This window comes from Osmia bicornis, chromosome 8, assembly GCF_907164935.1.
Source record: "Osmia bicornis bicornis chromosome 8, iOsmBic2.1, whole genome shotgun sequence".
NCBI lineage: Eukaryota > Metazoa > Arthropoda > Insecta > Hymenoptera > Megachilidae > Osmia > Osmia bicornis.
Window position 1 is genome coordinate 7,468,115 of NC_060223.1, and position 22,861 is coordinate 7,490,975.

Below are 22,861 nucleotides of genomic sequence, written 5' to 3' on the forward strand. Positions count from 1 at the left end.
TCGTCAATATTCCTGTGAGTCACGTTACCTTTTTTTATATCGATCGTTCCAGGTTGTAACCAGAGGGTCAAGAAATCGTGTGCCGCACATCTATTAATAGTACCATCGTTGGTGTTTTTTAATTCTCGAACGAAAGATATTTACGCTTAAATTTACGACTGAATCACGGATAATTTGACGGTAGATGCCATACGGTAGCACGAGGGGAATAGAAGAGACGTATCAAACGTTCTATTTCTCTTCTCCTTCGATCTTTGTACATACACTTTATTGTTAGGTACGTTTATGTGTGTGCGTGATCTTTTTCGGACGAACAGAATGATATCGAATGAGTCAGTTGTCCACAGTGATATAGAAATAAACGAGGAATTTATACAAATCACTTTTGCTGCCCTTTCCCATAAAGAGGAACTTTCTGTGGAATAGGTACCTAGTCGATCAATGAACTAAGTTTATGTGGTTCCTAATCGGAATTTTTTTTCTTTGTAACTGTGATAGAGGAAGAATACGACTTCCGGTGAGATTTACTTCTAGAATCTATGGAAGTTTAAAATTGAACACTGATGTGATTAAACGGTGTCGTTTTTCGAAAATATTAAGATTGATAGAATTAATTTGGTTAACTTCGATTCGAAAAGAGGGAATTGGAAATGACAAAAATTCTTAATTTTGTAAATAATAATCCATACTTTCTGGAAGGGAATAGCAATCGGTATGGAGATCGAGCGAAAGGAAGAAGAAAAATCTGATTTTCTTTCGATGAATTAATTCAGTTCGTTCGATTGAATCTCAAGTAACGATTCGAGTATTTTCTTCGAGCAAAATCAATTCCAGGAAAGGTGGATGTTAATCCCAGGATTGTAAGACTGTTCCTTCGATATTTTTTGTTATGCATACGAAACCGCGGGTTGCTTGTTTTTCAAATAAATTGATTCTTTTTACAACAGGCAACTCCTCGAAAGTTATACACTTTTAATAAGACGTGGACATAATTCTATGTTCGTTTTAAAAATTAATTTTCCAGAATTGAATCGAAAGTAGAGGGTTAATATTCTACCGTCTCCTTTTTTTTTTCTTATGGAAAATCATCCCTTTTTTACGGAATACTTTGTATAATTTTATTCAAAGAAAACGGAACCGAGATGTCCTCTAACCCTTCAGAACTTTGACCCTAAAGCAAATTTTCTCTTTTCCTTTCACGGTCAGCCAATTTCCTTAGTCATTGTTAAAAATGAGAAGAGTATATTTGGGAATATTTTATTGACGCGGTTCAGAAATATCAAAATCGAATAATCGTACCGGGAATCCCTGTACAGAAATCTCTAAAATGAATTCTTAAAACAACAATTTAATTTTATCTCCATCTTATTAAAGTTGCTGAAAAATTATTCTCTCTCAAATGAATCAATTAAGTCACTGGATATAAGGCAATGATCTTAATAAAAAGTTCATTCATAAAAGAGAAAAAAGAAATGAATCACGAGATATCTCGTGTTTCGCTCTGGCGTCTCGTAAGAAACACAGATAAACCGGCAGGTGATAATGAACGATAAGTTGCGTATAAAAACGACCTTTTCAACTTAAGCCGCCGATTAAAATCTATATTTAAAATGTAAATGTTTTGTAAACGCGTGCAAAACAGTTGGTCCGATCGAAACTTGGTCACGTACGCTGTGATTCCAGGAAAACCGTCTGTTCATCAAAATATATTAAGATGAACTTTCTTGAACTTTCCTTTTTTCCTTATTTTTTCTCAATTTCCTCTGCGACAAAGAAGAAGAAGAAAAAAACGGAGTCTACTGTATACTTTGAAACACAGTTAGAATCTAAAATATTGTGATGTTAGTTGGACGAAGGTTGTACAAGTTTGAAAACTCGATTTTTTAGAAGTCCCAGAACGACGAAGCTGGACAGAAAATTAGAAAGTTTCGTTCCTTGAAAGAAATTTCTAGTTTGCTACACCCTCCAAGCCTTGGATCGTAGAATTGCAAAATTATTAATATAAAGACTGCCTTCATACGTTAAGAGGGTGGAAAGGAATTTAAAAGAGAAATTACAGAATGAAGAATTAAATTGAAAAAAAGATTACTACTTCGAGTTTGCAAGTATTAATTCAACGTTAAAAAAATGTTTTCGATCAAAAAAAACCAGGCTGTGTTTTTGCAATTTTGTTTACAAACGTACTTCTAACTGATCTCTTTGAATACTTTATCAAGAATATCACCCCTATGTAGATATACAGAAAAATAAGAGTGCGTGCGTCATCTGTAAACAAATTCTGTTTTTCAACTTACAAAACAGAAACATCGATATCTGATGTAGTTTCGGAGAAAACAGCTCGTGACACTTTAATCGAGCCATCCGTCGCATACCTTAACAAATAAAGGAGAACCTTAAAACGGTAAGACCTTGTTCGAGCATCCTCAGAGATAATTAGAAATGAACCAACCGACCGAAGAAGCCAGGGTAAAATACCGAGCACAGTTTCGTATCGAGAAACAACCCCAAAGCTCGGTCGGATGGTAGGGTAGAAAAGAACTTGAAAGAAGTAAGCTTTTGAAAGCTGGAAGCCTCGCAAAAATCGACTACGTCATAGACGGGTTAAACGGCACGAACCGAATTCGACACTTCTAACCAGGAGCTCCTCTTCAAGAAGTACTTGTTCCTTTCCAGAATGAAAGATAAAGACGGAGAAAAGGGGGAGGTTTATTTCTGGCGTGAAACGAAGCGACGTGAAGGGGTTGCATCGTTCGCGAATGTCTTGGAGGGTGTCGTTTTCGGGTCCAAGGTCGCCAGGATTTTAGTCGAAGGATCCGTGAACTCAACGAAAGAAATCTCAAGATTTCTCGTGAACCTTGCGCGAACGTTAGGCAATTGGAAGTGGGCGACGTAAAAACTCGGAGGGAAAAAGCTGGGAAATTTCAGACCGGCGGAAAAACGAAATTTAAAAGGTACAGGATGTTGAGAATGGCTCTGTAAATGGGTCTCTGTGGTAAGGTGTTCTGTTTTAGTAAGGATAAGCTAGGTTCGTTTCAGCGACGAAGATGGAGCGGTTTAGAGATATTAAGTGTTTGATCGCGTGACAGTGAAAGATTTGATAAAAATGGTCGTAGGAATGAAAATGGAAGATAGGGTAAAAGGAATTTTATTAATCACGACTGTTTTAGTGAATCTGGAATTTCTACACTTCTGAGAATTTTATCAATCATTCTTTTATTTCAAATAGAATCTGAGATCGTTATTTATAGGATGCAATATGAGATTTTAACTCAGTCGACCCATTCATAAAGTTATCTACGGAAATTCCACATTACCATACAATAATTCGTCTTGAAATATAATATCATGTGAATAAAATTCACAGACTCCTCTAGTTATCTTCACCGCACTTGACGATTACGATTATCTATGTTTAATTTACAAGCAACACATTAGTAATTGAATGTAAATTAAATTCGTACGTGCATGTATTAAGGAAAGAAAAATCCTGAATTGTAAACAAACAAGACCCATTCATTCATTGATCTCGGTTTATTGATTGAACCAAGGAAGTCGTGATTCCACCAATCTTCGGAATTTTTCTTAATCGCGTACAAACGATACCAGCTGACCTAGAGATTCACTTCAAACCATTTGAATCGTTTACATCACGCGTTATCGTCGTTAATCGTGAAACTATACGATCACGTGATTATTTGAAGGTAACACGTACACCATTTTTACGCAATTATTTGACTTCGACAAATATACGTTGATCGTCATTAATACTTAATTCCTGTCAAAATTTCACTTTCCATCTCTAAGGCAATCGACTTAATTAGTATCAAGGTGTGGGTCAGGGACGGGGGCGGACTTTGAGGATTTAGGATAATTCCTGGTAGGAATTTAGGACCTAATTATTTTAAATTAGGGCCCGTCGTGTCATTAATCTCCCGGGAAAAATTTAAATCAGGACTCTGGTCAGGGAAGATCCTCCGTGTCCTACGATGCATTAAATTCGTGCATGCATCATCAATGGCCCACGTGAGTCAAGAAGCTGAAAGCAAACATAAAACATTCCGCACAATTAAGGTCGGTAAAAAATGTATTCAATGGAATATAATTCATGGACTAAATTATCCAGAAATTTCATATAACGTACGACTGTATTTTTCGACTAACAAACGAGTCTATCATTGATACGACGAAAGACGTTCAACATTGATCGGTATTCGCATTAAAATTTCAAACGAGATTCATTCCGTTCCTTTCGTAATTCTTTAGCAATTTGTTTCTTCGGATTCTTCAAATTCATTGCATCATAACAACTGGCTAAACGTTTCAAGCGCAGCCTTTAATATGAAAATTTCTTTTCATGTATATTGTGATATTTGACGATGTTTCAGTAGTAAACAACATATTTGATGAATGAAACCCTCTATTATTCGCGATGCTTAAGCAAATGGAACAAGGAGACCCGTCAAAATGACGAATTTCGTGTTTTAAATTATTGAAATTATCGGTCATTGGACAAATGGACCGATGGAAATATTTTCGTCCACGAATCGATCGTTGGATAATTAAATAACGAATATTATGATTAAATCTAATTTAGTAATTGCATCTACGTACCTCGGTGCTTGAGCTATTTCAATTTACCGTTCGTAGCTATATTATTCTCTGTCGTACTAAACACGGTTATTTCTACTGTGGCGGTGAACGCGTTAACACATTGATTACCGCGGTGCAAACGCTCCTGTGCGATAATTAATGATTAATAGTACTCTTGATTTTCCAATTTAATATTCTCGTTCGATTACGTAATTGATAAAATATTAATGATACTTAAAATTTTTCTATGGTAATTTATTATTAATTCGTGGTACCCAACACCAGTGACCCTGATTGACCTATTTCTTTAATTAATCTTCAATTTGAAACCCAGTTCAAGACTGAATTGTTCCACTGTTAAGCAATTACGAGGCCCCAATAGCAAAACAGGATACACGAGAGCTATAATTTTGGCTCGGGATATCTAATTGGAACGTTCCGTTTTGTGGTTCTATTTCACGATTTCGCGAATCATTGCACTCCCAAGGGGATTATTCTGAAAATAGAGGCGTCATATAAGCAACGCTTGATCCGTTGGATTAGTTGACTCGTCCGGGGAGTCGAACGTGAGACGTCAGTCGATGTTTACAGTGGAAACACGATGGACAGACGATGATAAGAAATGGTCAATCTTTCTTCCTATTCTTCTATTTTGAATTTCTCATCGGATGATCACATCATAATGGTTAATTGAATTTCTTGCGACGTATGCAAGCGTTTACAGCAAAACATGTTGACCTTCCATAAAAAAAGGTAGAAGAAAAGAAGATGAATAGAAACAACAACGATTCATAAAGAATTCATATTTGATCTTCCTCTGTGAATCAATTAAATGAAGAATTCCAAATGATAAAGAATTTGAATGAATTTTAATTATCTCCTCTGCTAATTTTTTCTGGTTCAAAAACACGGTTCAAAAGTGTGTTCGCGTGTTCCCTGTGATAACGAGCAGGAAAAGTCGGATGGGCACGTGCGTTCCGGGTGCAAATGGGTTAAAAGAGAGCGCGCAGCGGGTGATATCCGGTCGGTCGAAAAGAAGAATAGCGGTTCGTTTTTTAGGGGAGGGCTAATAATCGAGCGAAATGACCGTGAAACCGGGCCAGGAGGCGAAGAATAAGGAACGACGGAAGCCACGAGGACGATTCCGGTGATTGAAGGTGCGCAGAAGCGCCGGTGGCCGGCGTCGGACGTCGCGACGAGGGCATCCGCAGTCGTGACTCGCGCGGCGTCCGTGTCGGTTCGTCGATTCCCAAGTTCCTCGCGAGCTTTGTGACATATCCCCAGCTCGGCCGTCTCTTCGATTATTTTTCCATTTCCATTGGGAAAAAGATCGAATTTGTCAGAGAAGATCAAAACACTTCAGGGTTGATAGAACATAACAGAGCTTAGTTATAAAAAAAAAAGAAAGAATAACTGAGAATCTGGTTCTGCTCCTGATTAGATCTTCTTTCTTTAATTTAAAAATTGAGCCTTGTGTAAAAATAATAGAGAAGATTAAATTTCCTGGGAAATTGAAAATTCGTGTGGGATTAAAAAGGGGGTCGTTTGGAAGAAAATCCAATTGACAACTCAGTTGCAGTTCTTCTGCTCCTTCATTTTTATCATTTTTGTGCAAAGTTACTTGGAGAAGGCGAGAATCTGGAGGCTTAGAGCGAGAGGAGATCTGGGGTTGATAAGAGAAGAAAGTAGAACTTAGAATCCAGTTTGGTTCCTAGTTACCAGTTTCTCGGAATCTTGAATAAAATTAACTGGAAAAATTGGAGAGCGAATCTGAGATTATTCAGAAGGGATTCAGTCTACTTCGAAAAATCCCGTATCGTCTGAAGATTCAAAAGAAGATCCAATTTCTTTATCGCCAGAAGAATTTAATAAAAACCTGAAAGAGTCTTCCACAACTGTTCCGAAAATATATCTCAAATAAACGAAACAAACTCGATCGATCAATTAAGAAAAGTTCAACTGGAAAGAGACCCAAGTGTTTCTTTGCTTTTCAAACTCCACGAAACTTCGTCAAGTGGTATCAGAACCCCTTCAAATAAACTGAAACTCAAGCTTCCAATAGAAACTAATAACCCATAATCAGTTCTCTAAATGCATCAATTAAACTCGCTTCAAAGATTTATCAACCGATCAGAGTGATAAGATAAACGATTCATCAGTGTATTAAATCGAAGCTTATAATGTGCCCTATGCAACCACCAGTAGAAAACCAATCAAAGTGATCAATTGAAAATGGAGGAGCCAATAGTATCCAGTCTATCGAACAGTACTTACGCGACCATCCAGGAGTACATCCAAGACATCACGAATTTCTACAACGAAACCGTCGATGATTACATCGAGTACCCAGTCAGTTACCCTCGAAGAGACTCGCTCTACATCGTGGTGCCGGTGACGATCATTTACGCGTCGATTTTCGTGACCGGCACCATAGGAAACATCAGCACGTGCATCGTGATCGCACGCAACAAGTCGATGCATACGGCTACCAACTATTATCTCTTCAGTCTAGCCGTGTCAGACCTGTTGCTGCTGGTTTCCGGACTTCCGGCGGAGATATTCCTGGTATGGTGCAAATATCCGTACATATTCGGCGAGGGTTTCTGCGTTCTACGAGGTCTCGCAGCGGAGACATCGACGAACGCCACGGTCCTCACCATCACCGCCTTCACCGTCGAGAGATACGTGGCCATTTGCCATCCGTTTCTTTCTCAGACAATGTCGAAATTGTCGAGGGCAGTGAAATTGATCCTGGTTATCTGGCTGGTAGCATTATCGTTCGCGTTACCTCAAGCACTTCAGTTCGGAGTGATCCAACATCAACTGGATCCTAATTTAGTAATGTGCACCATGAAGAGGATACTTCTTCAACATTCCTTCGAACTGTCCACCTTCCTGTTTTTCGTCGTACCAATGAGCCTCATCACTGTGCTTTATGCGCTGATTGGGCTGAAGCTGAGGAAGTCGAATATGATGAAGAGGAGTCATGGCAGAGATGGGAGCTGCAGACATCACCCTGGGAGGTCATCCAGGAGGGTGCTGAAGATGTTGGGTGAGTTGAGAAATATTTCTATTTCTTCTTCTTTTAACTAGTTGCAGTTGATATTAAACCTTGATAACCGGGTCGTGGCTTTCCAGTAGAGTTAGACATTGAAAGAAGGCCAATGTTAATAAAAAAAAAGAGATAATTAATCGTAAGTAGATTAAGTTCAACGTTCAGACAAGAAATGTCTTCATCTACTTCTCGTTTCCTGAATTCTTCAGATTTATATCATTTCTTTCCACTGAACAAAGGGGCGAGATCTCGTGTTTCTTTTTAATTACGTTACTCTTAATTAACACGGGCTGTGACTTAAGAGTGACAAACACGGGTTTAATTATGAACGAAAGTATATTATTCGAAACATTAAAATGTCTGTATAAAATTATCGAGTGAAAAGTTTCTTAACGAGCTTCTGAATAATAAACTCAGTTGAATAATTTAAACAGTTCTTCGACCTGCGGTAATTAAATTAACAATTGATCGAGTTATCTTTCCGACATCTGAAACACGCTTTTCTCTGCTCTACGTTCAACGCTCTTTCTCTCACTGCCAAAAACAACATTTCAAACGTTTAATCATGATTATCTATTCTTGCCTGGTCTCTACTCGTCCTCTTCTACTATTACACAGTGTTTTGTGTACACAGCGCATGTGTTTGATATTAATGGACGATCAACTTTCGTGATTTACATGTGCTTCGTATCATGATACTAGGAATTTTGATAAAATTTTCAAGAAGACCAGTTTATTATATTTTTAAATATAATAAATATTCTTGAAATTTGATCCTGTTAGTCCCGGTAGATAGGTAAACGCGACTATTTTCGTGAAACATCACCAAATATGAAGAAATTGCACGATTACGTTTGTTATTCATTCAGTAGAGCATAGGAAGCATTTTTGCCAGAGACAGTAGAGGAATATTAAATTTGTAAATGTAAATTATCACCGGCTGTCAGATTTTCTAGTTTACTGACTTTGTTGTTTTCTTTTCTCGTGAAGAGTCAACCCGCATTGAAATCACCGATATTAGTTTTACAGTTTACCCTTTACGGACACGACTCAGCTATTATTCCAAATATTAACCATTTCGCTGCCACGGTGGTCCCATGGGACCGGCGCTTGTCTTTTCATTTGGGGGCCATGGTGGTCAAGAAAAATGTGCTATTGGCAAGATTGTACCGTTATTTTAATATATTTCGCAGATCTTTGCCTTTATAAAATTTTTAATATGAAATTTGTGGCCCACTGGTGCAAATTCAAAATTTCGAATGGCATCGAAAGGGTTGAAAAAGAATTTTCTCCAGCTCGATAGCACCAACGACAAACTTATTATTCTGCCATCGCGATTATGCCGGTCATCGTCGACGATCATTATTGTATGACATCTGCATTGTATAATGTGATCCAACAAAAATCGCGACGTAATTATGCATAACGTAAGAACATGTCACCTACCATGGCTTTTTTGTAACACCCTGAAAAACGTCAACTCGATTCTCGCGTTTTTAAGCATTCGTTAATTGCAATTCTCCTCACAATTTTTATACCAAGTTGGACAGATTAATAGGAAATGATCAACTTGCTTTATTAAAAACATCACGTGTCATAAAGCAATTCGTCCTGAAACGTGTACATAAAATTACATTGCACGTGCTGTTAAATACGCTGAAAATTTGCGTAAATTATTCACAATCAAATGAAAGTAACACGCGATGCTGGTCGATAAAATCATGTTCTGCATTTGACGGATACAATTCTCTGTGAATAATCAAGCTCGATATTAATGTGATCGTGAAACGGAAAATTTATCATTCTACGTTAAATCGATCGGTGAGAAATTGAAATCAAAATTGTGTGTTTACAATCGTGCCACGTGGTCGTCACATGCAACATCGAAAGGTAAATTTTACATTATTTCCATCGACTTCCGGTACGACTTTATAATTCACCAGCTGCAACTGCGATGAATCGTAATCGCTCGATCGACGAATATTTTATTGATATCTTCGGGATGTTAATGTTTGTTTTTGTATAAAAGCTTGAAATTGTTATCTAATTCTAAGCAAATTTTAGAAAACCTTGGACAATTATAATTATGAATGATAAATTTATGGAGGTTCGATAAATTGCTTATTTATAGTTGCTGATTCGAATCAGTAATTAATCAGACAGAAAAAGAAACAAATGTATCAGATAAGCCAAACGTTTCAGTGCAACGTTAAATCAATTATCCTGTCATCTATATTTAGTCACAGAGAAATGTAATCTTTCTGCATGTCCGATTAGGTGACAGTTGTCATCGAAATTGGTTGGCAGTGTCCACGCGTCGCGACGATTAAACATAAACGATTACACGCGTTGCGTTTTATTATCCCGTTTGTCGCATAATACCACGACCGTGTTTCATGAACACGCCTCGTTAACTTGCTAATTACACGTGTTCGCACATATGTATTTTAGTCGAGTTTCATGACACGGAAACGACGCCTCTGCTTTTCCCATCGATCCGCGATAATCATCATTTTGACTATTGAATCGAAGCGTTTCTATTTGTTTAAAAAATTTAATAAAAATGAACGAATGAACAACTAAGATTCCTTTCTGAGAACAAGTTCAAAAATAAACTTCCTTAAAATTCTTTTGAAATGATTCAGAAAATTTTATGCGTTCGCAAGAATCTCGCTTCGAGAAATCGAATACTTAATTAAGGAGGTCGATGAGGAAAATCAGGAACCGTTTCTTCCTCGAAATCGCGAGCAACGGGAATTTTGATGATCCCTGTTATAGGCTCTGATATTACGTTGCATCAACTGCCATTGCAATATCTTCGTGATTAAACCTTGCATCTGCCGGATGATCGAAACTGTGCATTCATTAGCGACGACAGTTTATCACTGACGTTCGATGATAAACATCGAGTGGAATTGATAAATGATCATATTCTACATGATTTGATTAATCTCATGTAGGATGTTTGTAAATATCCTGTGTAATGTTTATTTCAATGATCATAATTAATTAGTTTTCTGATGAATTTTTTGTAAGAATATTTTTGAATAATTAATTAGTTTTCCGATGAATTTTTTGAAATATAAAGAATTTTTTCAGATCTTCATCTGGATAATAAGTTCGCTAATTAGCCTGGATAACGATTTCGAAAAGCAGACTATAAAGTTCTAACAAAGTATCCGACGCATTTTATCGCGTACCATTCGAAGCAATTATCAGAAAAACATCCGGAAATTCATTCGAAAGCCCAGACACTCCATTTAGGGGCACAGGTGCGGCGCCTTTAATATCAAATGCAAGGTAGACCAGCGGTAAACAAAGAAAGCGAAAAATTGTTCGAAGAAGGTGATTTGTGTAAAAGAAACCCAATATCCTTTGTCTCCTCCATTTTTCTTTCGACCTAATGAAAATTCAATCACGTATTCTCTGAACTTCAATAAAAAAAAAGAAACTTTAATTTCGTCTCAGATAATTAAAAACTTGATGAATATTTTTAACTTCGATAATTACTTTTTTGCGAGATAAAGTACTAATTAATGAGACGTGTGTCAATCGCAAAAACTGTAATCTTTTTGATTTCTGGGGAATTCATTTCTAGAAATAACTTATACTTCGAGTTTTCCTGGCGAAGATGGTCAATAATAAGGGGGATGCTAATTGAGAAAGGTGACAGCTAATTACTACTTTTCTCAACAAGTTGCTACTATGATGTCGGTAGACCTCTAATAACGGCTTATCACTCTTTTTTATCCTCATTTTTTATCACGAGACCGTGGAATAATTAATTTTCTTTATCTCTTCAATGATCCATTGGAAAAGTGTTTTTTCACATCTGTTTTTATACTCGCTCGTTGGCCACGACTTTTCCTGTTTCCATGTTTTCTTACCGTCTCTTTATTCTCTCAAAGTGTCTGTCTCCTTCTCAAAGACGAGAAATCGAGTTGATATACTTGAATCTAATAACTCTAGGAGTCCCTCGCCAGGTTTTTTTCATTTTACCCACCTGTTTACTTAATAAGAATGCGCTGCATTGAACGCGTGAATCATTTGTCTGGTTGTCATTAAAGCATCATTAAATTAGTCGCGACAAAAAAAGAAACAATTATTAGAAAGAAAAAAAAGAAGTAGTCTTAGACAGCCTTGCCAGTTGCAAGAACTACTTTATTGGTTTAACAAATTAACTTACTTAGCTATCAAAATATTGAAGCTGCCAATCTTTCAACTTCAAACACCATTTAGTCAACCAGTCTAGCGTGAAGAATATCTCGAAAATAGATGCTGGGAAACGCGGCTTATTATGATAGAAAAAACGCGTTCATCGCGAACACAATTTATATATTTGCCAGCAGAGCGGAAACTTCCTTTCGGAAGAGTGAATTTTAAAAGATTCAAAGCGCAACTCTCGCATGGCGCATCTCGCAAACAAGATACCATCATATTTTTGAACCGGTCGTCTCGGGACCAATAGTGTTTGCCTTCCAGACGTCGCTTGATTTCTCGTTCTGCTTCGATCATCCAAGTTTGCGAGCCGAGAAAACTTTCTCGTCCCGAAACGAACAAACGCGAATCCCTTCGATCGAAGTTTGTGTTTGTAAATCCTGTTGCTTCGAGTCGAAAGATAAAATAACTCGACAGGGTTGGAAAGATACATAAACGATGGGAGGAATTTGAAATTCTCATTCACGAGTTTGGCGTAGAAAAGGAACGATTCAGCGGGACGAAAGGAGGCGAGAAAGATGAAAGAAAGTAAAATAAAGGGATCCTGTAACCAGTTTCGAAAATGAATTATTCAAGAAAAAAACGCGAGATGGTACGAATTGCGTAGAAATGCCATAACTCGACTGAACTTGACCCTAGCCGCATATCAATTCCAGTCTTTGCATATCTTTCAAAAGCGTTCCGCGTAATACCGTCGCGTAATGGCACAGACTTGTCGGGAATAATGCACCTGCGAAACAATTTCGAGTCCAATTGGAACAAAGGTTTTCGTTCCTGTTAGTCCTCTTTATCGTCCTTCTTTTTCCCCTCTTTGGGTTCGTCGGTCAGAATTCTCCAGAACGTGGTGTCGAACTTTCGACGGTGTCGCGTGCTCGATTCCTAACGATAATTAAGAACTTCGTATTTGCAAACGTCGAAGTGATTTTTATTCAAAAACTACAGGAAATACTAGAATCGATGTCGGATGTTTAGCTTCGAGTAACACCGAAGAGAATTATTAAACGTTTGAATTTATAAAAAGAAACGTAGCATTAATATTGTATCGATGATGAATCGTCGCTGGTTCGAGCAGACCGGTTTCCCTTGGAATTGAGAAACAAGCAGAACTTCCATACGTTTGCTCGATACAAATCGCCAGGAAAGGGAGAAGTTTCACGGTTCAGACGTAAAAATAGGGGCGATACCTCCCTTGAGACCGAGCTCACCCCATCGGTAGCCCCTTCGAAATGAAAAAGGCACGTTTCAGATGTTAAAGTGTTCCCCGAACTAAGTTTTACGACGCTGAAACCACGTTATCGTTGAACATTTCAAAGGACCCACTTGTCTTCTCACTTTATTTTGAATTAACAATGATTTTCAGTTTCTTCAATGTCCTATCACTGGACTTCCGCAATGTTCATTTTCACTTTTATTTAATGGATCAATGTAAAAGTAAATACTTAGATCGAGAAGGGGAAAGGTTAGTAATGTATTACATAAGATGTAAGAACATGAACGAACCAGGAACACGAATACCACTCAAATACAAGTGTGTCTTTAGACCCTCGTTGAAATTACCTCTAACGATGAAAGAACTTCTTCGTGGGAGAGTGATTCTTTGAAATTCTAGGAAAATTACTTCCGAGGAAGCAATTTTGTTGCTATAATATAGGTTGATCGAAAGCATGCGTTCATTAAAAATTTAGACAGTTATGTTTGATGGATCGTGTCTGCAATTTTATAGAAGCATTAAAAACACCCTTCGATTAAAATAAATAACGATGTATTTGTGCAATTTGCAAGCATAATAAAATTGTGAAAAATCAAAACGGCGTGAACCTTGATTAAATACATCATTAGAGATGGTAGGCATTAGCAAATAAATCGTCAATTGATTAAAAAATGTGATTAATGATGGTTGGTGTCAATGGCGTCAACAGATCATTACAAAAAGTACATCAGGAAGTTGGAGATTAAAATTATAATAATTAACGATTCTTCAGAAATTCTAAAAAAGTTACTCCGAAAAAAGTATTTCTTCTTTGGAATGTTCGCAATATAAAACACTATGTATATATTTTTAGTAAGATTTAGGAAAATGATTATAGAATCGTCGATGTTCTTCATCCTTTACTTCACAGTTTACTTCTGTTAAACCTCGATTATGTTTACCGAAAATTGAAAACGTAATTTAAACACCATTTGGGACATCATCACCTACTTTTCTCCTTGCTAATTTTTTTGTCTCATTTGCGACAGATTAGATAGGTAATTAATCAAAAAAAGGCGATTAATGAGCAAGAATCTTTGACACGACGAAAATAACTGGCACGTAGCCGGCTATTATAAGACACCGGGAAGATTATATTTTTAAACATCTGACGAAATTAATATCGATCATGCACGCGCAGTAATTAAACGATTGCAATTTTGTGGATTCATTTCTTTTTCCTCTTTTATTTTTGACCGGGCACCAGAATGACTTATCAGTGAACTCGTTGATAACGAAGTATTCCTTGAATTCCTTGCACGAGCCACCATTAATATCATCCAGTTGACGTAGCTTTGACGCATACTTGAAAAATACTCGTTAGATGGTCGATTGTCCCCGTGTTCCGGCCGCTACCGTTTCATTCCGTTCGCGGATCGTTTTAAATTTAGACACGGCTAATAATTCTTCGTTGCCTGTTTACGTCCTTATTCCTCGCGATCATCGAAGCGGTTGATTTACCGCTTTATTTTTCCCTTTTCAGCTTTATAAAGATTCCAGAATTCACTTCCTAGCTTTTGTACAGAATATTAATTTCCCAACGAAAGATCCTTGATACGTTCAAAGAGTATTCATTATGAAAATCATATTTTATTTTTATATATCGTGTAATAATTAACGGGTTGATTACCAAGTTTGAAGGTATTTAATTTAATTTAATTTAATTAAATTACCATCACCATGATTACATGGCGATCAACGTGTTAATATGAGAATGATTGTTATTAATTGAAAATTTTAATTGTAACATTCCAGTGGCGGTGGTAATCGCGTTCTTCATCTGCTGGGCGCCATTTCACGTGCAACGACTGATCGCCATTTATGGGACAAATTCTGAGGACCACATCACGTCCAACAGCAAGTGGATAGAGTTCCTTTATCTCCTGATGACCTACATATCTGGGGTGCTCTATTACGTGTCCACGACGATTAATCCGATTCTATACAACATCATGTCGAACAAATTTCGCGTTGCGTTCATGGTGAGTAACGACGTCTCATCTCGTTCATATAAACAGACTGTAGCAAATAATTAGAGGATCAGCTGCTTCAATTACGGGAACCTCTCAATTGACATCCAATTACTCCACCCACCCCTATCTACCTACTTCTCTTTTGGGTAAAATCGTTCGAGGAACATGGAATGGGTTAATGGAGAAACATGGTCGAGTTAGAAACGGCTTTCATTGTTTCCGGGTTACTGAATTTCTCCACGTGTTAACGATCTCATTCATTTCCATCCATTAGAAACTATTTCATTTACAGTTCTCTGAAAGGGTTAATAATAATTCATTGTTGACCATTAAGGAATAAATGAAAACTTGTTTCAACTATTATATTTCTCTTCAACCCTTATAAAATGGCGATAACTTCAGCACGTGTCACGGTTCATCCCCTTGGTAGAAATCAATTACCAGGAGAGAACCAGTCCAACCTCCTCGAAAAACTTTGATCCATCACCTCAATTCGCGTTTCCCCTCTTCACCCTTCGTTCACACATGTACGTTTGACTTTCTCAGCCACAAGACGTTACTCTGTTTTCACAGGAAACACTGTCGAGGAGTTGCAGGATACCTGGTTTACCGGTTCGCAACGAGCAACGTTCCTACTCGAGTTTGTCCCGATCCCAGCAAAGAGCGATGGGCGCTTATGGGTCGAGGACGGCGGGCACCGGAGGTACCGGGATCGCCCATGAGAGTACCGATTGTTCCGGAAATTCCGGCCGAGGCGAGGAGAGCCCGAAACAGACGACCTCGTTGGTAGAGCAGGTGGAAACGGAGCCGCGAAACGCGGACAGGAAAAAGGATAAGGGTAAGGAGGAGATCAGGAAGCTCGCGAAAGAGGTGAGGTCGATCGGTGGTCAAAGATCGAAGGCCACAGCTAGGTACGCGACCGTCAAGGTCTCCAACGTCGACGAGGCTAGGAAGAAGTGGTGGAGGTTGCTCAAGTGGTTTCCTGGCTTGAAATCCTTCAAGCTGGCCGGAAGGAACACGTACACCGTGCCGGAGAACCATATCCTGAAACAACCAGAACTGAATAGGGAAGAGTTCTCGATGACCATGTGGAATGTACACGAGCCGAATGATCAGCTGCCTGTTTGAACGGGATCGTTTCTTCCCTCTCGATGACCATTGGAGTGATCTTTGTTAAATAATATCAGGCTCGCTCTGAAAGTTTTCAGAATCAAAGGAGAATTGATGGACTCGTCTGATACTAAGTAATTCTAGGCTCACTCTGAAAGTTTTGAGTCGATAAATTGATTTTGTATCGACTGGTATTTATTGCATAGTATTGGGTCAGTCTGAAAGTTTTGAGAATCAAAAGGCTACAGTCGCAAACTGATGAACTGATTTGTTGCTGATCGTGAGTGATGTTATTTGAGTAACATGAAAGTTTTGATAATCAAAAGAAAATGTTTCGATAGATTTTTTCTTTTCGTATAAATCAAAGGGGAACTTGGAAACATCGAACATTGCGTTGTGCATGAATGTCGTAAGTGGATTGAAAGGGTGTATAAATAAAAGGAGGCGAAGTATAAGGCGAAGCTCGTGGGTTATAAATCGCTTGGAAATGTATATTCCTGTCAGGTTTTTCGATGATCGAGATTCTTCCCGTGTGCTTTGAAAAGCGCGTCGATAATAGACGTTCATCCCCCTTTTCCTGAATCGTACAAACTCGAAATAAGAAAGTTCTCCACGTGTTTCGACGAGGGCATCGAATTTATCAAGGGAGGAAAAACTCGGGTGCTGTGAGAGAGATGAAATGATAAAACTCTCTGTTTTCACGAGACGATAACGTAACAAAAATGAAAGGAATAATTATTAAAATTACTTTGCTTAAGTTTCACTCAAATTTGACTGAAACTTGACTCAAAATAAATCCAAATTGCCTCGTATCATCAGATAGATAATTAAATAAAATCTAACGGGTAGTTTTATCATTTTCTCCTTGAATGCAAACTATAAATATGGAAAAGTAAGTTGAAGTTAAATTGTTGATATGTTCAAACACAGGATGCGTTGTTATCTATCATAACGTTTGAAATGCGTTGAATTTTAACAAGAAAATAAATGAAAGAATCTATTATAGGGAACATTGTGCATCTCTGTAAGTTATTAACATAAACACAACTGATGGCAATGAAGGATTATCGACTTTGTTGAAATCAAAGGCGTCATCGCCGTATTAAAATATAAGATTTTATCGTACGAATCGATTGAACACTACACTTGAATCTTGACAATGTGATATTATTTATTGTGTAACTATTATAAAGTGTATATTGAATCATACATTATTGACTCGAAATTAATTGAATCGCTTAGGACATACTGTATGTCCTACGTTTATGTTTGTAAGTCGCTGTATTTTACAGTAATAATATTTTTGATAATTATAGAACACCATTGTGATGTTCTTTTCAGTTAATTTTTCTCTCCCTTCTTTTATATAGCTTTAGAACGATACAAGATAGCAAAAAGATGTCATAATAAAAGAGTCTTTTTTAATAGATTCACAAACTTAAGACCGACAATTTTGGTCTTTAATGGGTAATTAAATTTCCTATGTATTGCAGTTTATTCTGAGCCCACCTTGAAATTTGCAGATGAGCAATATAATGGTAAAAATAAATTAATCTCAATATTTTGACAGATGACCAACGCGTCAGCGTCATTTGGAAGTAATTAATAGTATAAACTTATACATATATTTAGGAGGAAGTATTCATTTATAACTTCCATCATCAACATTTACATTTACTTTCTAAATAAACTATATGAAAAACCGTTTGTGGAATTGTAAAATTTATCAAAATTTTGAGCTCATGTTGCTCCATAAACGGTTTTCGAAAGAGGATCAGTTAACTTTCCGTAGGGAAGTTATGACCATTGGAAATTTACGTAATTTTTAAGAAAGAAAGAGTTCCTCTAATTTTGCGATGGAATGTATTTTATTACAAAATAGAATTTTAAATTACACGCTATTTATATACATCAGATTATACCTCGTTAGTAAATGGTATATAAAACTTGTATAAAAATGTCGTAGATTCAATGTAAAATATCACGAGGTACTTCATTTATATTACATTTAATAACGATTCACGATATAAATTAACATTTACAAAGAAATACAATGACAATATAAGAAATAGTAAATCTTATTTCACTGAGATTTCTATTTATTTATATAATGATTTGAATACGGTTAAAACTTTGTAGAGGTTCTCGTTTTTCTTGGAGCTCGTGGTTATTGGTTGTACGGTTATTTCTTCGAAATTTGATAATATATCCAGTTGTTTTGTAATACAATTTTTCTTAGCCGGCTCCATTTCAGATTGTGACGCTTTGTCAAAAATGAACGTTTGTTTTATTCGACTCATAGCCTCCTCTGTAAAAAGAAAGATATTACACGTTAATAAAACTACGTATGGGATTTGTGTTTTCTTCTGTTAAAAGTAATTAAAATATTCAATTATTCTCATCGGACTGGAAGTAAATGATGACAAAAATGTCATCGCAAAGTGTGAGTAAAAAAAAAAGAGATAGAAAGGGTGTACCAATGAAAAGGAATAGTAATAAAAAACAATAGAATACATTCACACTTACGCTCGTTTTCGTGAAGAACGAAATCATCGAAGGAACTTATGTTCCTTATGAATAAATGAAATGCATCTTCTATATCGGATAATCGAATAACAAAATCGGGATCGCATATCGCCAAGTGAGATAGGAATCTTATCCCGTCTCTTAGCACCTTCGCTTGTTTTTTCTTCAATGTTGCCCAGACATTTTCATCCGAAAATTTATCACGATAGATCTCGCGTATGCACTTTTTATTTCTGTCTGATAGAAGTGGCGAATGTTTGCTGCAGATATTTTTCAAATTGCAAAATTCTTCTTGTTGTAAAGGAAAATGATTTAAATTGAAATCCCCAAGGGCGCTCAAATTCGTTTCAGAACATCTGCCCAGCGTTTCAATTGTAAACCTCAATAATTTCATGCAACAATTACAAGAACCTAAGGTATCAGATCTCAGAGGGATAATATTCGTTTGTAATACATATTGTACCAATTGTATCAGTATATCTGTAATGTCTATTGCTGCTATCAGATCGAAATGATGATCTTCCACTTGTGCTAGGAAAATCTGTAATGGGCAAGCATCTGAAACGGAAATATGCAATAAGAAACAGTGATACAGTTAAACTCTCATTTGGAAAGTAGAACAGACATCCTTTTGTACCTGGAATAAAATGTAGAGAGCCTTTCCAATTATTCACTGCCATTGATTCTGCAGAAGTAATAATACAGTATAAATAAATATACATCAAAATAAGGTAGAAGAAAGAGTAAATCAACATACGTGAATTGATACAAAGTTTTGGCAAGTACGTCACAGATTTAATAAAGATCATTATTAAATTGCTAAGCTGTGTGTAACAGTAAGGTAAAGGCCTAGCAAAGACTATTTCTTTAAATATCCGGTAAATATAGTCCATTCTGAAACAAGAAACTAGATAAAGAATGAACGATTAATTGAAAAATTATTTTTCACGTACCCCTGCGAACAATATTCAATCTTTTTATGAACATTATATATAAGCATCATAATGGCACACAGAAGGCCACTAAATTGGTGAGCTCGCCTCTGAAAACATTTAAATATAAACTTAAAGTATTCGAAACATTGATGATTACTGAAAAATCAATATTACCGTGAACCCAACTAAGGTAACAAATTGTAATAACATCCTGAGCATCTCAAAGTCTTGATCCTTCTCTGACCACCTGTTGTAGCGAATCATATGAGGCGAGTAACTTTTATAAGATTCGTCTTTTTCTGTGAGTAATTCTGCTTTTCCTGCAATATACTTGCTAAGATAAGTCGATTCCACAGTTATATATGATAACACGCCAAACACTCGTCTGGTTTCAACACCACGCTCGCATTCGTGCCATGCACTCGCGGCGCACACAGATTTTCCATTAAAGTTAGAAGTCGAATACAAGTCAGAGAAGTAAATGTCGTTCATGTCTCGAATATCATCGTTGTTCATAGCTTGAAAAATTGTCTGAAGAATGGTTATTACATTCAAAAGCAATTCTCTTGCAGTAGAAATTAACTGAAACGAAATAATCTATTAATGATTATACTATTTAATCTAGATACTTAGTTTGTATAAAATAAAAGGATTTACTTTATTTATAATAGGGATAGTATTTTCTGACTCAAGCTCCAGGGTTGTTTTTCGTTGAAGAATAGATATTTCTGGTAAAATAAATTCTACAGTAAGCTTTTTATCATCTATCATAGTTGTTACAGGTTTCACTAGTTCTGGATTTTCTACAACAAAAAATATTAAAATATAGCTGAGTTATAGAATGTAAGAAATGTTACAAGAGTAAATTTTACCGAATATTCGGCATGTATTTTCCTCTTGTAAGATAGGCAAATTTCGTCGTCCAGTTTTTTCTATGATTTGAATATCAATTACAGATTTCTCTGAGTGTGATGCATCATAGATTAATTTAGGAATTTCTGACAGAGGGTAGTCTGCAAGAAAAATATACCCTTATTTAGGTTCACTATTAACAAATTAATGTTTTCTTCTATAATCGACTTACAGGAACTCCAAACCTTAAGGAAGTATAAGTTTTTATTATGCACATTTGTTTGAATACAAGTTTCCTTTACTTTCACTGATTTCGTGTTGGAAGAATGTGACCTGAAAATAATAGTATAAAAATATGTTCGATTCTAATAATAATTTACAGGAATATTTCATAAATTTACCGACTGCTTGATAAACTAAATCTACTTTTACTAGCAGAGACATTTAAATTTATACTGTGTGGCTCTGTCAACTTCACATTTCCACTCTCTAATAATTTAAAACGTTCCATTAAATTTCTGACTTCAAATGTCTGCAGAAGAAAACGAAAAATTATTAGAATTTAATATATGAAGCTTCTTTGAAATCAATTATTGTACTAATCAGAACACAAACTTGCAATTCAAGTTGAGTTTTTAAATGTTCTTTTTCTTTACAAATAGCATTAATCTCTGTTCTATGTCTATTTTCTTGCTCTTCAATGAAACGCGTTTTTTCTAATTTATCATTCTCTGCACGTAATTGTGTCTGCTGCAATTGATTTCTTAAAAAGACAGCTTCTCCTTCTTTAGTTATAAAGTCATCTAACAATTTTTTATTCTCAACTTTCAGTTTTTCCAATTCCTTTACATATTCTGATCCTGAAACTATAACTTGTACATTAATTGATATATACAGAATATAAAGAATAATTTTAATTTTACCTAAGACACCATTATTATCCAACTTAAATGTTGAATTATGTACTCTTCTATTTATTAACTTATTTTCAAAATCTTTGTAATCACCAGACACAATAGTGCTTGTATCCTTTAAAAGTAACGTATCTTTTCTTTGAGTATTATTTTGTGTCATACATATGGAAGATTTTAATATTTTATTCTCATTGCTATTTAAATTGCAACCAAATTTACTAGTAGATGGCATGCTATTGAATCTTTGCACACATGATGTATTTTGCTCTCTGTTTGGTTGACTAAAAACAGTATGCTCCTGAAACAAATATTAGTAATATAATATATAATCCATAGGATTTTTTAATGTAATTAATCAATATAATCATACTTCCAAACAAGCTTGAGATGCCACATAATCCATCTCTTCTATATCTTCTTCTGCAAAATCATCACCCCACACATCATCGGATCTTACAGACTTTTCATTTATTGACTCTCTATTACTTTTAGAAACACCTATCAATGTTTCTTTCTTTATATCATATTTTGCACGCTTAGCAGGTAGAGAATACTTATTCTCTCTGTTACCATTTGTTCGCTTAAACATTTTAACTAATTGATATTACATGAACAATTACAAAATTACTTCAACATCAGTGTAAATCTTTCTTCAATGTGTTCAACAAACATAATTTACACAATCTGTCAGTATTCATTTATGATATATTTGTTACTGAAAATAACAATGTTTATGTACGTATCATTTTATTGAAGCGATTGCATCATTTATACATTCGTTTAACAGTGACATTTTATAAAGTTTTATGAGAATAACGTAGATCATCACGTTACATACACATTAAATAACAAAATTTGTTACAATAAAAGGGATGTTAAAAATTTATTACAATTCAATTGAGCGGCAAATCAAACACGTGAAAAAACATAGGCTCATGTCAGACTCATCGACCATCTTCCAGCGGCTGGTCAGCTAATGTCATCTATTAAAATATGATAAAAACTACTTGTCCGTAAGTTTCAGCTATCGAAAGTTTGACTGATAAGTCATCAAAGTAGCAGCTCGACAGATAACATTCAAGTAAGTAAGTAAGTAGTTTTTATCATTTTTGTAGCATCACTGGTTGTTTTGAAAAATCGGCGGTCAAGTTGTCGAGTAGGTTTCGCCGCTTTTAAACAGATGGTGCAGAGGTCGTAATTTTGATCAGTGTACCGACCATTAGTACCATTTATCTTTGATGTACATTATACCGGAGTTTACCAGAGTCCATAACTGCGACGCGCAGGTTGGAAGATGGTGGGGGAACGCAGCGAGCTCTCCGCTAATCGCTTTCCACTTCGTTTGGGAGTATCGCCAATCAGGGCAAAGATGCGTACTGGAGATGCGCGAAGACCGAAAATTGGTCTTTTCGCAGTTATGGTCAGTTATGGACTCTGGT

General features: G+C 36.2%; 3 protein-coding genes across 9 annotated transcripts in view; 2 read left to right on the forward strand and 1 right to left on the reverse strand.

Annotated features, from left to right (window-relative positions):
- The window catches only part of LOC114877963 (neutral ceramidase), a 39,935-nt gene extending 33,608 nt beyond the window's left edge, over nt 1–6,327 (forward strand). For 4 of the 5 annotated variants that reach the window (XM_046286884.1, XM_029191201.2, XM_046286882.1 and 1 more), the window contains exon 15: nt 53–1,729. In XM_046286884.1, coding sequence (XP_046142840.1) covers nt 53–97 — 45 coding nt within the window. In that variant the 3' untranslated portion in view covers nt 98–1,729. Of the gene's footprint in view, nt 1–52; nt 1,730–6,207 lie in introns of those variants that run through there. The other variant, XM_046286885.1, reaches the window with a different exon arrangement.
- Nucleotides 6,328–6,475: 148 nt separating this feature from the next.
- On the forward strand, nt 6,476–17,935 carry LOC114877964 (pyrokinin-1 receptor-like). Its single transcript, XM_029191202.2, has 3 exons — nt 6,476–7,642; nt 14,868–15,094; nt 15,659–17,935. Exons 1-3 carry the CDS (start codon nt 6,823–6,825, stop codon nt 16,211–16,213), a joined length of 1,602 nt encoding a protein of 533 aa, XP_029047035.1. The 5' UTR covers nt 6,476–6,822; the 3' UTR covers nt 16,214–17,935.
- A 106-nt stretch (nt 17,936–18,041) lies between these two features.
- Nucleotides 18,042–22,661, reverse strand: LOC114877962. Of its 3 annotated transcripts, XM_029191193.2 has the most exons (14): nt 22,313–22,661; nt 21,793–22,137; nt 21,432–21,720; nt 21,124–21,374; nt 20,910–21,040; nt 20,741–20,841; nt 20,529–20,669; nt 20,314–20,459; nt 19,831–20,238; nt 19,675–19,763; nt 19,479–19,615; nt 19,359–19,406; nt 18,722–19,279; nt 18,042–18,503 (listed from the first exon to the last, which is right to left on the reverse strand). In XM_029191193.2, exons 2-14 carry the CDS (start codon nt 22,009–22,011, stop codon nt 18,295–18,297), a joined length of 2,727 nt encoding a protein of 908 aa, XP_029047026.2. In that variant the 5' UTR covers nt 22,012–22,137; nt 22,313–22,661; the 3' UTR covers nt 18,042–18,294. The 3 variants fall into 3 exon arrangements, with proteins under 3 accessions (XP_029047026.2, XP_029047027.2, XP_029047025.2); XM_029191194.2 differs by having other exon boundaries at nt 21,124–21,368; nt 21,793–22,661; XM_029191192.2 differs by having other exon boundaries at nt 21,793–22,661.
- Between the last annotated feature and the right edge of the window lie 200 nt (nt 22,662–22,861).

Excerpts from the sequence above, each read along its gene's own strand:
- LOC114877964 (XM_029191202.2), top strand. The coding sequence starts at position 6,823 with ATGGAGGAGCCAATAGTATCCAGTCTATCGAACAGTACTTACGCGACC. Across the intron at positions 7,643-14,867 it reads GAGGGTGCTGAAGATGTTGG|TGGCGGTGGTAATCGCGTTC; the intron begins GTGAGTTGAGAA and ends GTAACATTCCAG. Across the intron at positions 15,095-15,658 it reads AATTTCGCGTTGCGTTCATG|GAAACACTGTCGAGGAGTTG; the intron begins GTGAGTAACGAC and ends CTGTTTTCACAG.
- LOC114877962 (XM_029191193.2), bottom strand. The coding sequence starts at position 22,011 with ATGTTTAAGCGAACAAATGGTAACAGAGAGAATAAGTATTCTCTACCT. Across the intron at positions 20,670-20,740 it reads CCTTAAGGTTTGGAGTTCCT|ACTACCCTCTGTCAGAAATT; the intron begins GTAAGTCGATTA and ends TTTTTCTTGCAG. Across the intron at positions 19,280-19,358 it reads CTCTCTACATTTTATTCCAG|ATGCTTGCCCATTACAGATT; the intron begins GTACAAAAGGAT and ends TTTCCGTTTCAG.